The sequence below is a fragment of the Terrapene carolina genome, unplaced genomic scaffold (assembly GCF_002925995.2).
Source record: "Terrapene carolina triunguis isolate 2854851 unplaced genomic scaffold, T_m_triunguis-2.0 Scaffold18, whole genome shotgun sequence".
NCBI classification, from domain to species: domain Eukaryota; kingdom Metazoa; phylum Chordata; order Testudines; family Emydidae; genus Terrapene; species Terrapene triunguis.
In genome coordinates this window covers 9,395,851-9,417,753 of record NW_020664369.1, presented here as the reverse complement: position 1 = coordinate 9,417,753, position 21,903 = coordinate 9,395,851, and the positions used below count along the sequence as shown (strand labels likewise).

The 21,903-nt window shown below is 38.1% G+C and overlaps 1 protein-coding gene across 1 annotated transcript in view; it reads left to right on the top strand.

Moving 5' to 3' along the window:
* The window catches only part of LOC112113274 (protein diaphanous homolog 3-like), a 470,784-nt gene that overhangs the window by 46,460 nt on the left and 402,421 nt on the right, over positions 1-21,903 (top strand). The window contains exons 3-8 of the mRNA XM_026652145.1: positions 8,611-8,685; positions 8,772-8,841; positions 14,169-14,305; positions 15,113-15,218; positions 21,258-21,368; positions 21,751-21,869. Of these exons, the coding sequence (XP_026507930.1) occupies positions 8,611-8,685; positions 8,772-8,841; positions 14,169-14,305; positions 15,113-15,218; positions 21,258-21,368; positions 21,751-21,869 (618 nt within the window). The remainder of the gene's footprint in view (positions 1-8,610; positions 8,686-8,771; positions 8,842-14,168; positions 14,306-15,112; positions 15,219-21,257; positions 21,369-21,750; positions 21,870-21,903) is intronic.

The window sequence follows — 21,903 nt, the reverse complement described above, 5'->3', positions numbered from 1 at the left end:
TCCCCACTGTTATTCTAGGGGACTCTGCTTGCCCCCTGTTGCCATGGCTTATGAAACCATATCCTGATTTCAGAGCCCCTGGCCAAAGAAGATGGAGTGACACATTCTCTAGCTGTAGGATGGGGGTGGAATGTACATTTGACAGACTGATATCCTGCTATGCATGCCAGTATCATTAAAGCAGTCCACATTATTATAATGTGCTGTGTTCTGCACAATGTCTGCGAGGACAAAGTGGGGAACCTTTTCACCAGGAGTGGACTCAAGACACTGCTGGATTTCTGAGCCAGTACACACAATTAGACAGTGTACCTGTTATGCATGACTGGTGCTGGCCAGGTACTACAACTCAGTTTAGGGATTATTGTGATGACAATTTCTAAGTTTTTTTTATTATGAAAGTTATTGAGTCTGCACATGTGATGACATTCATTACAGTTTGTGCCACTTCTAACATTACTGTAGCCTTGTGTGCAAATTCAAAATTATTTTACACGGGTATTTACATGCCAATGTAAAAATCAGAAAGGAAGACCATCCACCATCAAAACTCTCAACACAATAAATAGTGCCAAAACAGTGAAAAGTGCATGTCCCCAAATGACATAGTGAGCTTTTCCTGGGTGTCTCCTGTCCCTCTGTTTTCCTGGCCTTCCTGATGCACTTTGTCTGGGAAGGCTGTGACTGGCCTGGAGGAGTGCATGTGGTACTTCTGTTTGTATTGTGTGTTGTTCATTGTCTGTGACATGGTCCAGGCAGCCACTGAATTGTCCAAAGGCTGCATTGTCTGCAGGGCATGGTAGCGTAGAGGGGACTCATGGTGTGGGGGGTGGAGCAGGAACTGAAGTGGGGTTTGCAGTCTGGTAGCTATGAGCTCAAGTAATGGCTTGAGGAGCACAGCAGAAGGAGCTGTATCTTCCTTCCTCAACCTTTCTTCTTGGTGCTCTTCCCAGTGTGTGTCCTCTGTTTTCCTGACACCCTTCTTGCATCCTTATCCTTTTGATACTACATGTGGTCTTTCTGCAACACTATCTGCAGATTTGTTTATCTAGAATCTCTCATTCAAGGGTGAAAAGATACTTTTTATCAGTGGGCATTATTTATTCACATACAAAACATCAGCTTCAGATGTCCTTTGGGACAACATTGAAAGCCATCAGACATCATGGTAATATAATTCAAAATTCAGTTGAAATGATTACTACAGCCCTTTCATTTTTCTGGGGAGATGGGTGGGACTTACAACTGGCCTAATCAATAGCTGTGGTTTTCAGTCCTTCCAGGCAGGGCAAGCTCTAGAGAAATTCAATATTCTGGAGGTCCCTGAGTGGGCATGTGAACTTCTATTCAAGTCCAGTTGAGGACACCCATCTGTGTATGTTGTGCAGTTATTTAGGCACCTAGTGACCAGCATATCTTGTAAAGGAGGGGGCTTGTGAGTAACAGAGGTGGCCCTAGTAAGTATGCCCTGCTCTAGAATATAACTGACTATCTGGAGTTCCTACTCTGTGAGAAGTTTTGCTTTCATCACCAGCCACAATGGATGAAAATTCGTGGTAAAATCAACAAGATGCTGATTTGGCATGGAGATGCAGGACAGGCTTCTTACAAGTTCTCTATGTCCATGCACAGAACCAACTGACTGCCATGGGACCTCGTGTAACAGACTGACAGCCACTCTCTGCTTTTATTTGTACTTGCATGTTAAAGCCAGCTATGGACCAAATACACATTCTGGTTTTATTTGGACTCATAACAGCCAGTTAGGAGGGGGACTCAGTTTACAGGTGGTGTGAGTCAGTGTGGGCGTAGCAGATTTTTAACATGCATTTTATTTGACAGGAGGGATACATGAGGCTATTAGTTATGGAGCCCCAGCTCATAACAATAAGTGAGTAGCTAGTTTAAAAAAAAAAAATAAAAAAAAAATTCATAGCTACTTGGTTAACCTTTTTCTTTTTTGCTGTGTCCCTTTTGACTCTCGTGTCATGTCAGAGGGGAGGAGGGGACGCTAGGGGAATAGCATGAGTTTCACCCTGAACCGAAACATGCCAAATCCCTGGCTTGTATTAATAACTTTATAGGGCCATAAGCTGGAAATCCTTTCCATGTATTAATAAATACAAACATGGCAGAAGAAACTTATCAGGGTTCGGCTCTGGCTCTGGTGATTGCCTTTATGCTGGTTCTGCAGCTTGCTGCTCCTCGGGGCTTTCCCCACATGACTCCTCTGAGTATCGACCCAGCATGTGCTGTAGCTGCTCCCGTGGCATACTCTCTTCAGTTTATGGCCCCAGCACCAGGGTCACTGCCTGCCATTCATCAGGCAGCTGGTTTTTCTTTGTCAGTGACTCTGACTGAGGTGTCATACGGGTGCCATCCCCCCTAAGCAGATTATCATGCACCATTGGTTGCATACTGTACCTGGTTGAATTCCTCGTAAAAGGCAGGAAGATGGAGTTCCCAGAAATGCCATTTGCATCTTTGACTTTGTAGTAGTGTGTCTTCAGCCACTTGACAAGTTGCCTGCATTGTTTTGTTGGTGGGTTGATCCTCAGTGCTGCCAACTGCTTGTATACAACTCTGTAGTATCTTGCTGAAGTTGTATTACTTGCTTGCCTTGTATCATAGGTTAACCAGAATCTGTCAGTGTTCTTCTGGCCAGCTCTCTGCATACTTGATGCAGAACTACTTTACACATTAGGGTTGACTGTGTTTCCGGTTGAGCAGTCCGCGTGGAAATGAAGGGTTAAATGCCAAGCAGCTGCATTAGAACCAGGAGGTTGCTTCTGCTTCCTGGGAAGCAAATGGGAACTTTTGGGCTGGAAGAGCTAGGAAACGCAACTCTTGGGGATTGTGGGATAACATTGGCTGGCTCTCCAGATCTGAGTCTGGCAACCTGAACTTGAGATGCGTCCACACTGCAAAATGCCTGGTCTCTTATTTGTGTCACAGTGGGGCTTCGGTTCTGACCCCACCCTCTTAGCAGTGTTTGTGGGCTGGTGTCCAGAGAGGTCCCTGGTCTGAGTCAGACTGATTTCTGTGTGGATGGAAGGAAGGCTTGGCTTTAAACCTGAGTCAGAGCCCAGGCTTCGTGTGCTGTATAACATGCCCTCAACGGTCCTAATCCAGATGTCATTAACTATTAATTTTCTTATTTTTAAGTGCTTGTTTTTGTAAATGATGTAACTGAAAGCTTAACAATGTTAGCTGGTTCATTTAAACAGTTAAAAAATATTTATTCTTCTATAATGGAGTGCACTCACGTCTCGTGAGCGCCCCTGGTCGAGTGTGTGTGTGTGCGCCTGCAGTTTTTTCTTAATTTCCTCCGCTCATGGTGTGGCCACTGTACTCGTCAGGCGGGTCTTCAGTGACTCAGTCCTCTGGCCGAGTCACACACAGTGTATGTGCGAAACAAAACTTTTCCAGGGTACCTTGTCCAACTGGGCCTATCCCAAAGCCTTCAGTAATGTCCTGCAGCTCTTCCTGGACTCAGTCCCGTCACAGTCCAATAGGGCCTATCCTGGTACTCTCAGTTGGTGTGTCCCTGCAGCCCTTCCTGGGTTCAGTCTAACCAACAGGTCCTATCTCAGTACCCTAGGGTATTGGGTCGTTTGGGTGCAGCAGGAAGTTGTGTACTGAAGTTTAAGGTGCTAGTTAATTTTTTTTTTTTTTTTTAGATGGATTGGCAGCTGGGAGGAAGGTTGTCATATGTTCGGGGATCAATTTTTAGATGAACATATTGCGTTATTCTAAATTTTAGGAAGAGTAATAGTGAAATGAAATTTTTCTGTTGGTGCTTTATCTCCAGAATTTGTCAGTAAGTCGCTTTTCTTTTTAAATTAAATGCGTTGTTTCATCTTAAGAGTTTCTTTTAAAGTATTTGAATCAATGTTAAAACAGCTAGCAGAGAACAGCTGATCTTAATGTTAGATTTTGAGATGGTAAGAAATATCTGCTCATATCTAAGAACCAGCTTTAATCTTTTTAATTTAAGTATTCTCTTCAGCCATTGCTTTAATATAAATGAACTTCACTCTACAAATAATATATTCAGTGAACTTACTAAAAAAAAACTGAGACAAGAAAGGAAAAGGAGAGCATTATCAATCTTTAACAGAAAGTGGTAACTCAAAATTAAAGGGGTCCACTCCTATTTGTTTCCACTGGAATAGGGTGGGTGAGTGGATTTCCAAAATCAGTTTGCCAAAATTAGTTGCACAGTTGAATAGACTTCCATTTTTTGAAAGGAAAATCATTTAAATAATTTGTATAGTAATTAAATAAAAACAATACATGTGTGACCAGAGATTTCAGTGCTGGATTCCTTTGCAAAAGAGTAGCTGTGATTTTTTTTTTTTTTTAGTGCAAATTATGTATAAACACTTGTTGCTCTCTTTTTACTGCACCTCAGGTTATCCCTTTGTAAAAGCATGTGCCATGGTTCATTTTGGAATTTTTTTCGGAAAGCATTGCACAGAATTAAACCTTCAGGATTAGCATATTCAAAATCCTAAATTTAAATCTTAATAGTTTCCTACTCATATTCAAAGAAAATGCTACACAATTGCTTAATATACAGATTCTTACATTTATTACAAATATACAATGTAAGCAATAAATTAAATATTCAACTTTTTAAACAAGCTCTTAGGCAGTAACTCCTTAGGGACAACACAGTGTTGCAGGCTTTCAGAAACTTTTCCTGGTTCTCTTATGCATATCCAGGGAAGGGAATTAGGGTTTGTAACAGCTGTATCACAATGCAGGTTTTCAGTATCTTATCCTAGAGTTCTTATGTGGCCCCCATTACCATAGTAGCTGAGTGCCTCACAATGTTTAACCAATTTATCCTCACAAAACTCCTATAAGGTAAGGAAGCACTAAATGGAGAACTGAGACAGAGACTGAGTGACTTGTCCAAGGTCAAACAGGAAGTGTGTGGCAGTGTCTCATGAGTTCCAGCTTAGCACCCTCCCCACTAAACAAATCTTCCTCTTTGTCACAGTCCTGGTTTAAAAAAAAAAATCCCATTGGTCAATCACCAGGATGCTGTTTTGGGCCAAGATGATGGGGCCGTGTGCATTTAAGCTTCCTGTGTTTGAGTAGAGTCCAGGCACTGCCTGTGACTTTGGATTTTTAGGTACTCTTTTGAGGTGTAGTTCCTCCATCTAGCACCCACTTCTAAGAGCTAAGATACTGCAGTCCAACTGCCTAGGCTCTGACTAGGCTCCCTCAGACTTCCCAGTTACTTAAGCACACCCTTTCCCAAGCTTGTGAGCACTCTGGTTTACACTTTCCCCTCCAGGACCACACAGACTTTGCAATAGTTCCAAAACTAATCACTCTTTAATTTAGATAGCACGAGATATACAGATATTAACAAAATAATAAAACATCTATAGGCCATCTATGCCTCAGCAGTCTTGAGTATTCTCTGGGATTTGGTCAGTCCATTAGTGTGTCCAGGATCCCCAACGAGCACACAGCTTTTCCTTTGAATCATGGAGTCTGTCTCTTACTACTTGAGTCAGTTGCCTTCTCCCGCTTCTGACCTTTTCTCCCCACCTGTCTCCTTCACGTTCTTCTACCCAACTTTCCGACACAGAGGCATACAGTGATACAGGATTTTAATAAAAATAACCACAGTTCATAAATTTATATATAGATTGCACAACTATCGCACTTTCCTTAACCCATTTTAATAGTCACACAAACATGTTATTTCTTCTTGATCTACTTCAGAGATTAATCTATAACGAAGCCTGAAATTATCTATCACAAAACCAAGGAAATGAAAAGTTAGAGCATCTAATGTGACTTCTCCATCCACAGACGCACACCTGACCACAAGACCAATCACCTTATAAGACAGACAGTACACTACAATCTTAAATCTGCACCAGTTCTACATTCTCCCCCCTTGCCATAAATTGCCAGACTTTACCCAGGCTTCCCTTACAATCTGTTTTGCAAAATCTCTCATTCTCACAGACCACCTTGGCTTGTAGCCATTGATAGACCTATCCTCCATGAACTTAACTAATTCATTTTTGAACCCAGCTAAACTTCTTGCCTTTACACTACCTCCCAGGGGAATGAGTTCTACAGGTTGAGTGTGTGTTGTGTGAAGAAGTATTTCCTTATGTTTGTTTTAAACTTGCTGCCTATAATTTAATCAAATCATCCCTTGTTTCTGTGTGACGTGAAGGGGTAAAATAACAGTGCCCTATTCTGCATGCCAGTCATGATTGATACAGCAGTATAAAATCTCCTCCCTTAGTTGTCTTTTCTAAACTGAGCAGTCTGTCTTTGTAATCTCTCCTCGAATGGAAATTGTTCCATACCCTTAATCATTTTTGTTGCCCTTCTCTGCACCATTTCCAATTCTAATTAGGGCTGTTGAGATTAAAAAATAATAATCATGATTAATCGCACTGTTTAATAGAATACCATTTATTTAACTATTTTTGGATGTTTTCTACATTTTCAATTATATTGATTTCAATTATAACAGAATAGAAAGTGTACAGTACTCAGTTTATATTTTTGATTACAAATATTTGCACTGTAAAAAAGAAACAAAAATAGTATTTCAATTCACCTCAGACAAGTATTGTAATACAATCTCTTTATCACGAAAGTTGAACTTATAAATGTAGAATTATGTACCAAAAAAACTGCACTCAAAAATAAAACACTGTAAAACTTCAGAGCCTACAAGTCCATTCAGTCCTGCTTCTTATTCAGCCAATTGCTTGGACAAACAAGTTTGTTTACTTTTGTGAGAGATAATGCTGCCCACTTCTTGTTTACAATGTCACCTGAAAGTGAGAACGGGCGTTCACATGGCACTGTTGTAGCTGGTGTTGCAAGATATTTGTGCCAGATGGGCTAAACATTCATATGTCTCTTCATGCTATGACCACCGTTCTAGAGGACATGCATCCATGCTGATGATGGGTTCTGTTTGATAACGATCCAAAGCAGTGCGGACCAACGCAAGTTCATTTTCATCATCTGAGTCAGATGCCAGCAGCAGAAGGTTGATTTTTCTTTTTTGGTGGTTCAGGTTCTGTAGTTTCTGTATTGGAGTGTTGCTCTTTTAAGATTTCTGACTGCATGTTCCACATCTCGTACCTCTCAGATGTTGGAAGGCACTTCAGATTCTTTAACATTGGGTTGAATACTGTAGCACACCTGACCACAAGACCAATCACCTTATAGCTGTGTTTGGAAATCTCATATTGGTACTTTCTTTGCATTTTGTCAAATTTGCAGTGAAAGTATTCTCAAATCTAAGAATCTGCTGGGTCATCATCCTAGACTGCTATAACAAATTAAGTATTATTAGTGTAATTTTGTTCTTCGTTCTAAAATAAAGTTTTGATTCTCCTAAATACCTGTTATCATTCTCTGTGTTTTGTCACCATAACACACTTGAAAATGTTAGATACCATGAATATTTGGAAGTCTGGGTCTCTAATCCAATTTCTGGAAAACTCTTGATTACAATAAAGTTGCTAATATGTAAGAGGAGTTAATATTACAAGTGTGGGACTGAAGCTGTTAAATAAGTCTTGTCTAAAGCCCTAATGAATTCATAGCTATCATAGGGCTATCATAGGGCTGAACCTGGGTTTGTGAGTGAGTGCTTGCTGTTTGAAAGCCTTCTGCTTAAAATTCTGGGCCTGCATTCTTCCTATAAGAGGAGTATTACTCAGATGAAGTAAAAGAAAATGGTATTATGTTTCAAGATAAAATTCTAGTAATGTTATCAGAAGTAATTTATTAGTCAAAAAATTTACTAATGAGAGAGTGTTTAAAACATGTAACAAACTCTTTAATTCACACTTTGCTTGGATTGAGAAAGAATAAGTATTTTATTAGAATCCACTCTCTATGCCAAAATATTTATCAGAGCATGATGCCTTTAATTTTTTTTGTCTTATGTACCAAAGAAAACATTTTCATTGTTTCAGAAAGTTTTCTAAAAATATATTCAGAAATACCCATATGGATTCAGATTTCGGATAGAACTGCAAATTTGATGAAGTGGCAGAAGGAAAGGCATGACTGACAATGATAGAATCTGAGATTTCCCGAAGATCCTGGAACCTTGCATAGCTAATACACAATACTGTTTTTACTCTGAATTAAGGAAGATTTCTTAAATTTTAAAATTATTTTCCCAAAAAACACGGCTTGGTGGCTAGCTTCAGAAAAGCATGCATCATACCAATGTTCTCTTTGAGCTAATCAGTAATCCCTATTTTGCAAATGATCTAGGAATGAGTAGAGTTCTTCAGGATTATTTCTGCTGAATTTGGGGTTAATTTGTTTTGATTTAGGTTTAAATTTTATTATTTTATGAGGTATATCTGTGAAGGCTCTTGGCATGTGCAAAAGAACTGATTGAAATGCAAAGCAATTTGGGGGACAGACTGTCGTCTTGCCCTGTTTACACAGCACCTAGTACAAGGCGGTCCTGGTCCATGTCAGGGGCTCTTAGATGTTGTTATAATACAAATCATAATAATAATTCAGTATCTGAAATACTGAGATATTAAAAATGTACTTAACTGGTGTCTTTTTTTCTCTCTCTTCTAGTTGGGTTGAAAACTTTGGACATGAAGGACTGGGATTGTTGCTGGATGTTTTAGAAAGACTGGTTGAAACAAAACCGTAAGGAAGCTTTTATGTAAACCGTGAATTTTGTGTAATATATGATTACATTGTAACTACAACTTAAATTTTTTATATCAATTCAGTCAGGACAGAGTTGTGAAGAGGAGTCAGCATAAGATCATACAGTGTTTGAAGGCCTTTATGAATAATAAGGTATGTGATTTATTGTTACTCAATAATTGAGTTTATTCATAAGGTAGTCTATGCTACATTATGATTTAGATAAATGGATTACCATGGTTTAACCTGAAGTGACTTTATTTGCTTAGATGGTTTTCAGATATTATATCTGAAAGAAAACCACAGTTATGTTTCAGCCTCTTAAGCCCAGATCCATTACTGTGCATGGATTGTGCTGTACACTCAAACCAAATATTTTGATCCAACTTGAAATTTGTGAATCTTGACAATTAAACATAGTCAATAAGTTCAACTCTTTCAATTGCTTTAAATGACAAGTTTAATGTGGAAAATGTTATTTCAATACCCAACTTTGAAATTGTTTCTTCTGTTAGGATGAAAGCATCCGTTCCATTTCATTCCTCAGCATGAAGCTGAGTATCTGTACAACATGTTTAGCTAATAGTTCAATGGATTGATTTGTATACTGATTGTAAAGCTAAAAAATTTCAAGACCCTCATTTAATTTCTTGAACAGTGTACATGGTTTCAGAGTTTAAGTACACAGCCTAATCACCTGTAGTGGTTTTAATATAAAATGTAATTTCCACTAAATTTTCTTGAAGAAACAAAGAATACAAATTAACCCAAGAGGCTAATATTTAGCTACTGAAATCATAATGGCCTATTAAATATAGTCATAATTCATACTCCTAAGAAAATTGAGCTTCTCTTTTTCTGGGATGCCGCATCATTATCCAGAGATTTTCCTATTTGTTTAGCATAAGTATTCCTTTTGCACAGTGCTAGGAACAGCTCTTCCAATTTGTTTGTCATGATACTTCACGTTGGTACTACTTGTTTTTCATGAGGCCTTTTGCATTACTATCAAATGTCTGATCCTCGCTAGTTTCATACAAATTTATTCACCTCCCAAACCACACATCTTTTAGCCATATCAACCCATGAAGCCCTGGGGTCTCCTCCTCATACCCTCTTCTGTAGCATTTCAGACAGGTTTACAGATACCCTGGGAAAAAGGTCCTGGATCTGCCCTCACACTCTCTCTGCTTTGATGGTTAAGTCAGCTCCCTTATGGAATCTCAAATTATTTTCAACTAAGCGTACAATAATCTTTTTACATAGTTACTTCCTGGCTGCCAAAGAGTGTAAGAAGAGCATCAGGATGCCCCTTCCATGCCAGCTCAGAATCACCTCACCACTGATGCCCAAATGTGAACATCTAGGTAGACTGGTTTCTTCCCTGAGGTACCAGAGCTCAATACTTTGCCTACAGATTCAAACAGCAACTCTTGTGATCTGTTTGTTTGCTCCAGGAAATTGGATAAACATCAAAAATTTAGTATACTAACACCATTGGTCTTTCAGTCTCAACTGCGGCCACACATATGACCTGTATACATTCAGATGCCACTGACCAAGCACCTGTATCCCTGCATCCTAGTTGATTCCTGTTGCAATGCAGAAGTCGTTGCCCGGATCCAGAGTGAATGGGACCCAAATTCACCAGGAGGGAATCCTGACTGTGTGTCTTTGACTGCTACAAACTGGAATTGGATGAGATAACTCTCGTGAAGCAATAATGGCCATGACCAGCCAGCCTCAGTTCTGTATAAGTCCCTAATGCTTTCCCACCTTCATTCAATAATATGGGCTCACTTTGTCTTTCCTGTTCTGTCTTTGACATTTCAGGATCAAGGTGACCGATCATTTGCCCCACTATAAATTCCTAAACTCTGATGCCTTATTAGAAATATCCTTTATAAACAATCCAGGCATCAGTTCACTGTTTCTAAATACTCCAAAAAGTGCCAGTGGGAATGTGACTTTAAAGATGTGTCCTGTCTGTATTGACATACCTATTGAGGAACTTCCATCAGATCCCAAAATATCTGAATAATGATGGTTCCTTGGGGATGTGACTGGGGCCCCAGGGGAGCCATGCAGAGATTGCTCAGCTAGGGCAAACTGCAAAGAATGGGGCAGATGACCCCCCAAACTGGTGATTATTCTAATGCTTAGATTCACCAAGCCAGCAACAAAACAGCTTCTATAATATCTTTCTGGTTACTCAGAAGCCAAAAATACAGTTCCTTTAAAGCAACCCAGCCCTGAGCTCCCACCCAGACAGCCAGGTCACATATGATGAGGATTACTGAAAATTTTGTTCATCATATAAAAGTAATATCAATCCCAAAGGATTGGATACATTACCCCTCAGGTCAATGAATATTTCAGACCTTACCCAAATACATGCTTACAGCCAATTCTTATCAACTAAGCTAAGATTTATTAAAAAAAGACAGAGAATTGGTTAAAATATCGTTGTACATACAGATATGAATAGAGTTCTTAGGTCAGTTTCGTAGTAGAAATGGTGAGCTTTAGAGTTGCAAAAAGCCCTTTTAGAATTAGTCCATTGGTTACAATCCAATGTTTAATATCCGGGTGATCCAAAATGGAACTATAGACCTCAGTCTTGCAACTCAAACTTCCCCTGATGAAGCTTAAGTAGATCTGAAATGAAAGCATCTGGGTCCAAGAGTTTTTACAGATCCCTGGCATGCTATTGTCAGCTTCTTGACAGCAGGTGTTCCTTGGATGAAGAAGAATAGTATCTTTGAAGCATCCTCCTATTTTGTAAGTATCACTGGTAATTAGCTACATGGATTAACATAAGGCAATTGCCTATCTCCCATCATTTACAGGTAATTTACTATATGCTTCAAAGAGAAATGAAGACCGTGATACCACTACATTTACAGTTCAGTTAAATGTTAAGATGTCCTTTTGATCTCTGAATTAACAGAATACAGCGATAGACAGGAACTGTTAGGGGTTGACAATGTAACCAAACAATATGTATGTAAACACTCAAAAAACCCACAATCATTATATACTAATATGTCTCTAAAGGTTGAATCTGGGTCAATTAGCCTGCAAGTTGCTTAACCCTTTCTTGCCCTGTGTCACAGAGGGTCTTCCCTAGGATTTGTGGATGGAGATAGCCCTTTAATAGGTTTCTAACTAGAACACCACCACAAGGGTACAGTTAACCTGATATTCTGCTACAAAATAGTAAATTTGTTCCAAAGTGTAGTACTTTTCATTTGTTGGTATTGAATTTCACCATGTTGATTTCAGTTCTATAGTTCATCAAGGTAATTTTGAATTCTAATCCTAATTTAATCTAAATCACATTTCCCTAGTTTACTCATGAGACTATCATGTGTGACTGTATCAAAAGCCTTACTAAAATTAAAATGCATCATGTCTACTGCTTCCCCATATCCACTAAACCAGTATTCCTGTAAATGAAGGAAATTAGGTTGGTTTGGCATGATTTTTTCTTGACAAATCCATGTTGTATATGTCATTGTCTAGGTGCTTACAAATTGATTGCCCAAGAATGTATTCCAGTGTTTTTTAAGGTATCAGAGTGAGAACAACTGGTCCGTAATTTCCTGGGTTGTCTTTGTTCTCCTTATCAAAGAAAGGTACTGTGTGTGCCCTTCTCCAGCCCTCTGGGATGTCACCTACCCTCCAGGAGCTCTCAAAGATAATTGCTAATGCTCCCAGGGTTGCTTTTGTTAGTTCCTTAAGTACCCTAAAATGAAGTTAGTCAGGCCCTGCCAACTTGAAAATATCTAATTTATCTAACTATTCTTTAGCCTGTTCCTTTCCTATTGTGGCTTGTATTCTTTTCCCATTAATTGTGTTTAAGCATCTGGTCCCAATTGACATTGACCTTGATGGTGAAAAGTAGGCATAACATCATCTTGGCTTTCTTGGTATTATGCTTGATTAGCTCTCCTTCCCCAATAAGTAGTGGACCTTTGTTTTCTTTTGTCTATCTCCTGCTCCTAGTGTATTTATAGAACCTCTTCTTGTTGTCTTATGTCCCTTGCTAGATGTAACGCATTTTGTGCCTTTGCCTTTCTGATTTTGTCCCGATACGCTTGCTCTATTTTTTTGTATTCTCCATAGCAATTCGTCCATGTTTCCACTTTTTGTAGGATTCATTTTTCAGGTCATTGTAGGGGTTGTGAACCTTGTGTTGCACAAGTATAGACTATAGCAGCTCTTCAGTGTCTTCACATCTACATGAGGACCAACAATCCAACTGTTAAGAGGGTTAAGAATGGTCTTTTAGAAAATAAATTAATGTTTTCTTTTATCTTCAGATGTTGAAAAATAACATTCCTAAGCAAATTTTGCTCTGGGCCTTTTAATGTGTTTCATTAACCTCTTCAGTTATTCTTAACAATGAAAACTGCCTGGAAACATCAAATTTCCCTATTAAATATTTAATAAACAGTTGGGAAAAATGCACTACTATATTGTAATGATGGTTTATGCTTGTTTGTAAATACCTGTACCATCCGACAAGGACTCAAATTGATATTTAGTGAATTTACTGTACACCAAATTATAATAATAATAATAATAAAAATATATGGAGATATACCTATCTCATAGAACTGGAAGGTCATCGAGTCCAGCCCCCTGCCTTTACTAGCAGGACCAAGTACTGATTTTGCCTCAGATCCCTAAGTGGCCCCCTCAGTGATTGAACTTACAACCCTGGGTTTAGCATTTACTGGAATATTGTGTGCTGCATTCAGAGGTTTTCAGGGAATAATTAGATTCTTAACATCTCTAGGCAAAGAGATAAAATTAAATCTCTGATTGAAAAAAACGTTCAATCCCCAGCAAATTTGTGTTGCAACCTTATATGGCTGTTACTATATCACCCTATGGATAAGTGTTTTCTGTGGGAACACCCAGTTTTCTTTTCCAGTGGTGTGGTGTAGTGTAAATTATTCTGCATATCCTTCATATTCTTTCATTACTGAGAGAAGGAAAAGTTTAAATGAAACATAACTTTGAGGACGATACAGTTAATTCATATTCTGCTACTGCTATTTAGAATTTATTATTTCTTCAAAGTTTTTGATTAAAACTATGTTAATTTTGTTACAATTCATTTTTATCTTTTTTGGATTTTGTGAACCACATGATTGATGACAATCTTGGTGTCTTTTTTACGTCACTCAATATTGATTAACTTGATATCAAAGAGGACTGGAGCAAAAACTTTCATCTATCAGGCATTGATATCCATGATTCTTGCAGAAGAAAGAAAAAAAATTCTTATTCTTTACTCCAGCTTCAGTTTGTATTTCAAAATGCAGAATTTGCAGACTGAAAATGCCACTTAACAAATTCCATTAGACCAATATGTCAGTATCGTTCACATTTGCTCTTTCTTAAGTTTCAATTTTGCTTGCATGAGTTTTTAAAACTTAAGCCTTCATTATCTGTTGATGTTACTTTAGTATGGGTTGGAAAGAATAATGGGAGAAGAAAGGAGCCTTTCATTGTTGGCCAGAGCAATTGATCCCAGACAAACTAACATGATGACTGATGTTGTTAAACTCCTGTCTGCAATATGCATTGTTGGAGAGGAAAACATGTAAGTATACAATAAATACAATATACCCTTTTAAAACTTCTAATTGTATTTAGATAGTCATTATCTATTGAATAAGTTTACTGAAACCTCCATTTTTAGAAAATCTTAATTTCAAATGTATTAATTTTAGAACTGAAAGTAAATATCTTTACTGTTACCACCACTTTGTCAGATTTAAGTACCTTCTTAAAGTTTAACATTTTTAATGTGTTTTTATCACTAACAAGTACACCGTAATTGGGTTTCCACATGTCGGAAATATGAAGTAACAGCATGTTAAAATGTTAGTTCCTGAAAAGTGAATTAATAATGTCTTGCTTTTTTACCTGTTGGCTATAGGCACATATTTCTTAAACAAGTAAGTTCATACACAGAATTCTAATGTGAAGTGTTAAAAAGTGGATTAGGATTTATGTTAGCGGGAAACTATTAGTTTAATTTAGTTATTGACAGCTAATAAGGAATTTATTAGTAACAGCAAAATTTACCACCATGGGGGAGGGAGTTGGAGGAAGTGGTGCTGGGAGATGGGGAAAAAATTGACATCCTTCCTCCCCCCCCCCCCCCCCATTGTGTTAGGATTTTATTGTTTGTAAATTTCCTATTATGTTTCAATAGCTAAATTAAGCTCATAGTTTCCTTCTAACAAAAATCCCATTTTAACACAAAATTACAGTTTAAAATGTATAGCCCTGCTTTTCTTTAAGAAATTTGTGCCTGTACCCAACAGGTAAAAAAGTAAGGGGCGCATGTGAGGGAGATTACTTATCTGTCCCATAAATGGAATTGTCTTCTAATTTCCTATAGCCTTGAAAAAATTTTGGAAGCTGTAACAACAGCAGCAGAAGAAAGGAACATTGACAGATTTTCCCCCATTGTAGAAGGCCTCCGGGATAACTCAGTTCAACTGCAAGTAAGTATTCTTTCTTTTATGAAGAGAACTTTGACATCAAAACAAAAATGAAATATGTATATTCGATGCTGAATTTTTCATTAGAATGAAATGGAAGCTATCCAGATTAGGTCAAGTTTTGAAATAAAAGCTATGTAATTTAACAAGTGTAGGTTATTGCTGAAGCAATTTTTAGGGATAAACCATCTTGACACTGCACAACTGTCACCATACCTCAGAGGGTCACAGCTCACCCAGGAACTGGTGGTTATTTTACCATCAGATATACCAAGCCAGTAGCAAAAATAGTCGATTTCACCACACTGGTTAACAAAAAATCAAACAAGCTCCCACTCCCTGTTCTAGGCTATAATGGACCTGAATTTCTAATATGAAAAATAAACAGGACCCTGCCTCTCAAACTTTAAAAAAAAAATTTTTGGACACCATTATACATGATAAAAAAAGACACAAGTCCTTGGATTTTCCTTTGCAAATCACTTTTGAAGGGTGAAAAGGTTTTGGTCTTAATGTACAGTAAATGATCAGTTTCTCACCTGTGTTCCTTATGTTAATCCCATATAATATCTAAATACTAAGATAACAGCAGGGAGTTTAGTCTAAAACTATGCAATGTACCAAGTAAGGATATGGTCCAAATCCATCTTTTCAAAGTTGTCACCATTGTGCTGACTCTCTCATTGCTACTATGTTTGACAAGGTAAATAGCTTAATAGGTGGCAGATTTACCAGTGATACTATCTCTCAGTCAGTGGAAATTAACCCTTCAGGCTATAGGGCACTTAAAGTTAGAAAATTGTCTTCATGGGAGTCTGCTCTGAGTCTAGACTGCATAATATTTTAAAACTACTCAGAAGCAGCTGCATCTGCATTCAGGTTTAAAAAAAAAGAAGAAAAAAGAAAAAAAAAATGTAAGGTTAAAAATGTTATGGCAGTTGTCTCCTTGTGTGTTGCAGATAATATTTTGCATGAGGTATATTTTAATGCTAGCTAGCTATGAATTGACAGTGTAAGTTTGTCATCTATCAGATGAAGGGAAATGAAGGGAGGATGTGGATGACTTTGTGGCCAGTGTAAAACATTAGTTTAAATGTGAGGCCATATATTTATATACAAAGCATGTATTCCTTATTAGGTTTGGATAATAAATCTTGGCCCATATAGGCAATCCTCTGCACCTTAATAGCTAACATTCAGTATTCACCCTGCTACAAAAATGAGTTGTCTAAAATTTGTGATGAAACCAAAATAGGCTGTGTAATAAGATGTGTTGGAGCAAATTTGGCAAGCTGATCTTATTTCACTAAGATTGATTCAAAAAGGTAGAGCTTTCACACAAGTCTCTCTTTTCTATAGAGGGGGCTTGGATGCTGCAGAATCTTAACCATCATAGACAGATGCAATACTGTGCATTGCAGAGTTCAGCAATGTTCCTTGATCCCCTGAAGCTTTCTGTCATATTTACTAGGACCTGTCGGCCCCTTATCCCTGAACAGGATTAACTAGACAGTTCTCTTAGCAGCTTGGAATAGGAACTCAGATACCCATCTGGCCAAATGAACCTTCCTGGATTCTGTGCACTATTTCACCCTTGATTGATCTGGTTCGATGAGCCATGAAACTTGCTCAGATATTGCTTCATCTAGGCCAGGCCAAGAAATCCTAGCTCCAGCAGTTTGGGTCTTCTCATTGTGGTAGGAAAGACCCTTCAAATTTCTCCAGTCATCCTCATGGTGCAGTCATAAGATGCAAATGTACAGATAGGGAGAGAAATCAGTGTTCCTTCAAATCAGGAACTGACTGAAAGGTTCCAAAGACTTTTTTTGGATGCGTGTGGGCATGTGGTCACCAGTGGGAGGAGGCTCATGTTCCTATTTGTTGCTGCTGTCACCTTAGCGACCATAAAATCTTGAGTATGGGAGGTTCTGCCAACTCACAGGAGTAAGAATTCTGCAAGATACTTTCAGAAAAGCAGAAGTTTTCCTTTTCATATTATTTTTTAAAAATTAATAGTTAAATTAAAAATACTTTTTTAGGGTTTTATCAGTCTCATAATATTAAACATATTGATTTTGTTGAAGATATTGCTGGTAAACAGGCACGGTTCCCCACTAAGTTATCTGTAGCTGTCCTGTAGCCTTGAACCTTAAAGAATTCAGTTTGTTTTTATTCATCATCTTTAAACTACTAATCAAAGGTTATACTAGACATTTCTGACTTAAAATATTATGCTCATTTCATAGAAGATGAACTTTGCTCTTATTGAGTTCTTTAAAGTTTTTTTTCTTTCTCAGCAGTGTTAGTATTGAAACTAATGTAACAAGTCATATTAATGTCCCATTAGTGATGTTGCAGTTAAGACACTTTTATTTTAAACCTTGTATAATGATTAGAATGTATCCTGCACGAACCTTGTACGTGAGGCTTCTGTAAGCATTTCTGTGCTCTGATGCTACATGTTTTTAAAGTTGCAGCCAGTATTTGGAGTGGGAATTGCCACAAGAGGATTGGTGCCTACAATCCACCAACTAATTTAAAAACCACAGTAATTGTATGAAATCTGTGTTAATGAATGTACCAGACTTGACACACACGATTTTCAGAAGGTGGAGGGGAGTGTAAACCAGCAGCATGTAAGGAGCAAGAGAGAAAAGGGGACCAAGGACAGGAGGCGTGAGCGCTTTGACATGTTGTCTTTAAGTGTCTGAGAAAAGGCTTCTCTGCTTAAAATCTGAATTGAGAGAACTCCTTTTCCTAGGAAGTTTCTGAAGGATGAAAACTTAGCTTACTCTGATTTGCTCACAGAATGAACCAAATTCCACTGGCATTTGAACTAAAGCCCCCATGGTGAGAATTTCTGCTCATATAATCACTGAATCATTGGTCTGTTGCAACCACTACTTTCAGGTGCTTATTATGAACAAATTAGCCTTTCCGTTGAAGCTCAATGTTGATATTCTGCTTTAAATACAACATTTTTAGAATTGGTCACAATGCATTCAACTACTTCTGTCTCTCTTCCCAATACAGGGAGCTCCTTGGGATAGAATCAGGAGTCTCCCTGTCTTTCCACTGAAGTTGGAGGCAGCAGCTGATTGCCGTTCCCTGCCCCACCTCAAGCGATTTCCTGTAGTGGAGGTTGGAGACTTCATACATCCTCTCCAGGGCTGGGGTGATGCAAGTGTGACTTGGTTTTGCAGCAAGGACTGTAGAAGGGCAGGAGAAGTTAATGAGGCATTAGCACTTTCAGTAACTGTAGAAGAATTTCACCCGCCACGCTCCCAAATGCACATTCTAAGCCTTAATATGTTTGTTAGGTGGATTGTGTGGACAGTGTGGGAGGCAAGCTGTTGAAGAATCTGGCAGAGATGGGTGAGGCAGTGGTTCTGGCATGAGGAAAAAAAATACAAGTTGTGTACCTTTTCACGGCTTGCATGTATGTTGTCCGCCCTGTCTATTTTGATTGTATACTAGGGGAAGTATACTCTCATTAGTTTGTACAAATCCTCGTTAGCACAACAGGGTACTGATCCTGAATCAGGACTTTGTGCTACCACAATAATAGTCAAATTAGAAAAAATGTTGCTTACGGTTAGTTGAGAACATTTTCAGCTACTTTCCCCAGCTGTGGTAATTAACCAACTACTTTATTTTGAATATCATAGATTCCTAGGCCAGAAGTGACCGTTGTGATCATCTATCTGACTTCCTGTATAACACAGGCCATAGAACTTCCCCAGTCTTGTTCTAAAAGCTTAAAGTTTACCCTCATGCATAGTTGGAGAAGCAGAGGGAAGAGTTCCTCTGGTGGCAGGTGGAGGCAGCAGCTCTGAATCTGGGCCACGCTTCAGCCTCAGGGGCCAATCTGCGGTCTCTTACATTGAGGAGGAATAATAAAGAGGTTGTTTTCAGTTTTACTAGTTATTTCGGTTTCTCTGTTAGTTGGGGCCCAGGGTGTATATCATAACTGCCCCATGCTGTCTCCCAACCACACACAGTATGCAGTTGTTAAGCATACAGATCTGTTAAACCAAAGATGCGCCCACCACAATCCAAGAACTGTGCTTTGCTTAGCAACTCATTCTCCTGCTTTGGGTTGTGTGCGGGCATGTCTGTGATAATCATTCCTTGGTTGTTCTGTTATACACATTCTAAAGGAACAGTTTTGGAGTCAGTAATTACTCATTTTCAACAAACTTGTTTTATTTAGGAGAGTGTTTTGCAAAACAACAAATGGAAACTTGTTTATCCATAACTTCTACTCCTGCTCTGGGACTGTTGGAAAGCTCGTGTGTTTCAATGACCCTGAGATCTATGACAGTGGGAGTTTCAACTCCTGGAAGGGTGACCCAAATCTGACAGATGAAAGGGTAGGGAGCAGATGAAAAGCAGTCTACTGGTCTTCCAGGTTGGGGATTGAACAATAGGCAAACAACCTATCCTTTTGTAAGAGTTAAGTTACAGGTAGCCATTCCAGCAAACAGCATAACTACTATTGATTTTTGGGTTAGGTTACAGTTACAGCATGTGATCCAAAATCTTCCTAGTGACCTCCATTAGGATCCATTCAAACACCCAGTGCCTACGCTGCACCAACCTACATTGTGGCTGCTACACTGAAATCAGAGACAGAACAGATGAGAGAAATTATGAAAAAATCTAAATGTGAAATTGTTCTGTGAACATGAAACCTACATAATAGTAATAGTAAACGAATGGACTTTATGATCTGACACAGACATATTCCCCAAACGATTACACTAGCCTTTAAATATTCAAGTTAAGATGGCAAAGTTATGGCTTACTGGTCATCTTTGGTTTAACAGATCTGTATGCAAGCTCTGAATTTCTTATTGCTTGTTTGTAGTCCCCTGGTGCCTAGAAGTCATTGACCAGGACCCCATTGTGCTATAGAAACACACAAGAAGAAGACACTCCCTGCCTTGCAGAACTTACAAACTATGTAAAAAGCAAGAGACAACATATAGCTACAGATAGAGAAAGGATGTATAAGGAAACAATCAAGCAATATTGGTCTGCATGATAAACAGTGATCTTAGCATACCTTAGCCTAACTGTTGTCAAGCTTTTTGTAGGCATCACAGCAAAGGAGAGTTTTGAGGAGGATTTGGAAGGTGGATAATGAGGAGGCTTTGTAGGTGATACTTCTGAGGAGCTCTTCCTAATCATGAATGGGGCACCATGGGAGAAAGTGCACAAGTGCTTGTTAAATTTTCAGACAAGCAGGTGATGGAGGTTGGCATCGTGGGCTGATTAAAGGCAGAGTTAACTTCTCAGAGCAAATGAGAGATGATCAGTAGAGTGGGGTGTGATGCTGTGTATAAGAAAGATGACCATTTGTATCATTGTTGCTACCACTGTTGCCAGTTGCAACAAATCTTATACAAAATATATCATGTAAGGTGTGACTGGAAAAGTTATGATTTGGTAAGTATGATTATCTTGTTTATATACACATATCTTTGAATCTGAAATTATGAATATTGGCTATGTACTTGTATCTTATTTTTTCTGCATGTGAAATTTACCAATTGCCAATTTTCATCATGTCATACATTTTAAATATATATTCACTTGTACAGATTTCAATTTACATTAAGTTGTTAAAGCATTTTTTGCATAAAATCCCTAATGCATTAATTCATCAAACACTTTAAATATTGAGTATAACTTTACTATAAACTCTCTCTTAAGATACTGTTACTATGGGTGAAATGATCTAGGTTTTTGTATAAAATTGCAGCATTCAGGAGAGAAACAGAACTGAAATTAATTATTTTATGGTTACATGCCAAATATGTCATATCTCACTTTCTTATTTGGCATCTATGGCTTACTTTAATTTACCAAAATCTACTTATCTTTAATAATGACTTACACATGACAGATTACATTTAAAACTGTAAAATGTGGAACATGCTAAAAAAGTAGGTATTCAGATTTCAGTAATGCCCTTTTAACATTAAAATATATTGAAAACTAAGAAATACTATAGTCTATTTTCTTTTTCTGTTACAGGTAGCTTGTATGCAGCTCATCAATGCTCTTGTAACATCTCCTGATGATCTGGACTTCAGGTTCCACATCAGAAATGAATTTATGCGCTCTGGATTGAAGGAGATATTGCCAGTAAGTGTCTTGGTAGTCTCTTTGCATTAATATTTAAATTAGTGGACTACCTGAGTTGGGGGAGTTGTATGAAATGCATTCTTGAATATTATACTAAGTTTGAGTATTCAAGGGGTTAAATATGAAATACAGTTTTGAAAGAGGAATGAAAAAAACTATACGTTATCTAGATGTATTAAATCAACACTAATTTTATGATTTTAATGATAGAAAATATATAACAGCATGTTGTGCAGATACATTTTTATTGAATAACTAATGTGAGTTCTTGTAATGTTACAATAAAATAACATAAACCTTTGAAAGTTACTCAGAATTGAAGGGCTTGTTTACATGTGCAATTTTTAGTTTTGCGTACCTTTCTACTACCTTTTCTTTGCAGCAATTGACATATATAAAGAATGATGCTCTAGATATTCAGCTGAAAGTCTTCAATGAGCACAAGGAAGAAGACATGATTGAGTTCTCCCATCGTTTGGAAGATATTAGATCTGAACTAGAATATCCTTTTGGGAGTGAGGAACTTAACATGTAG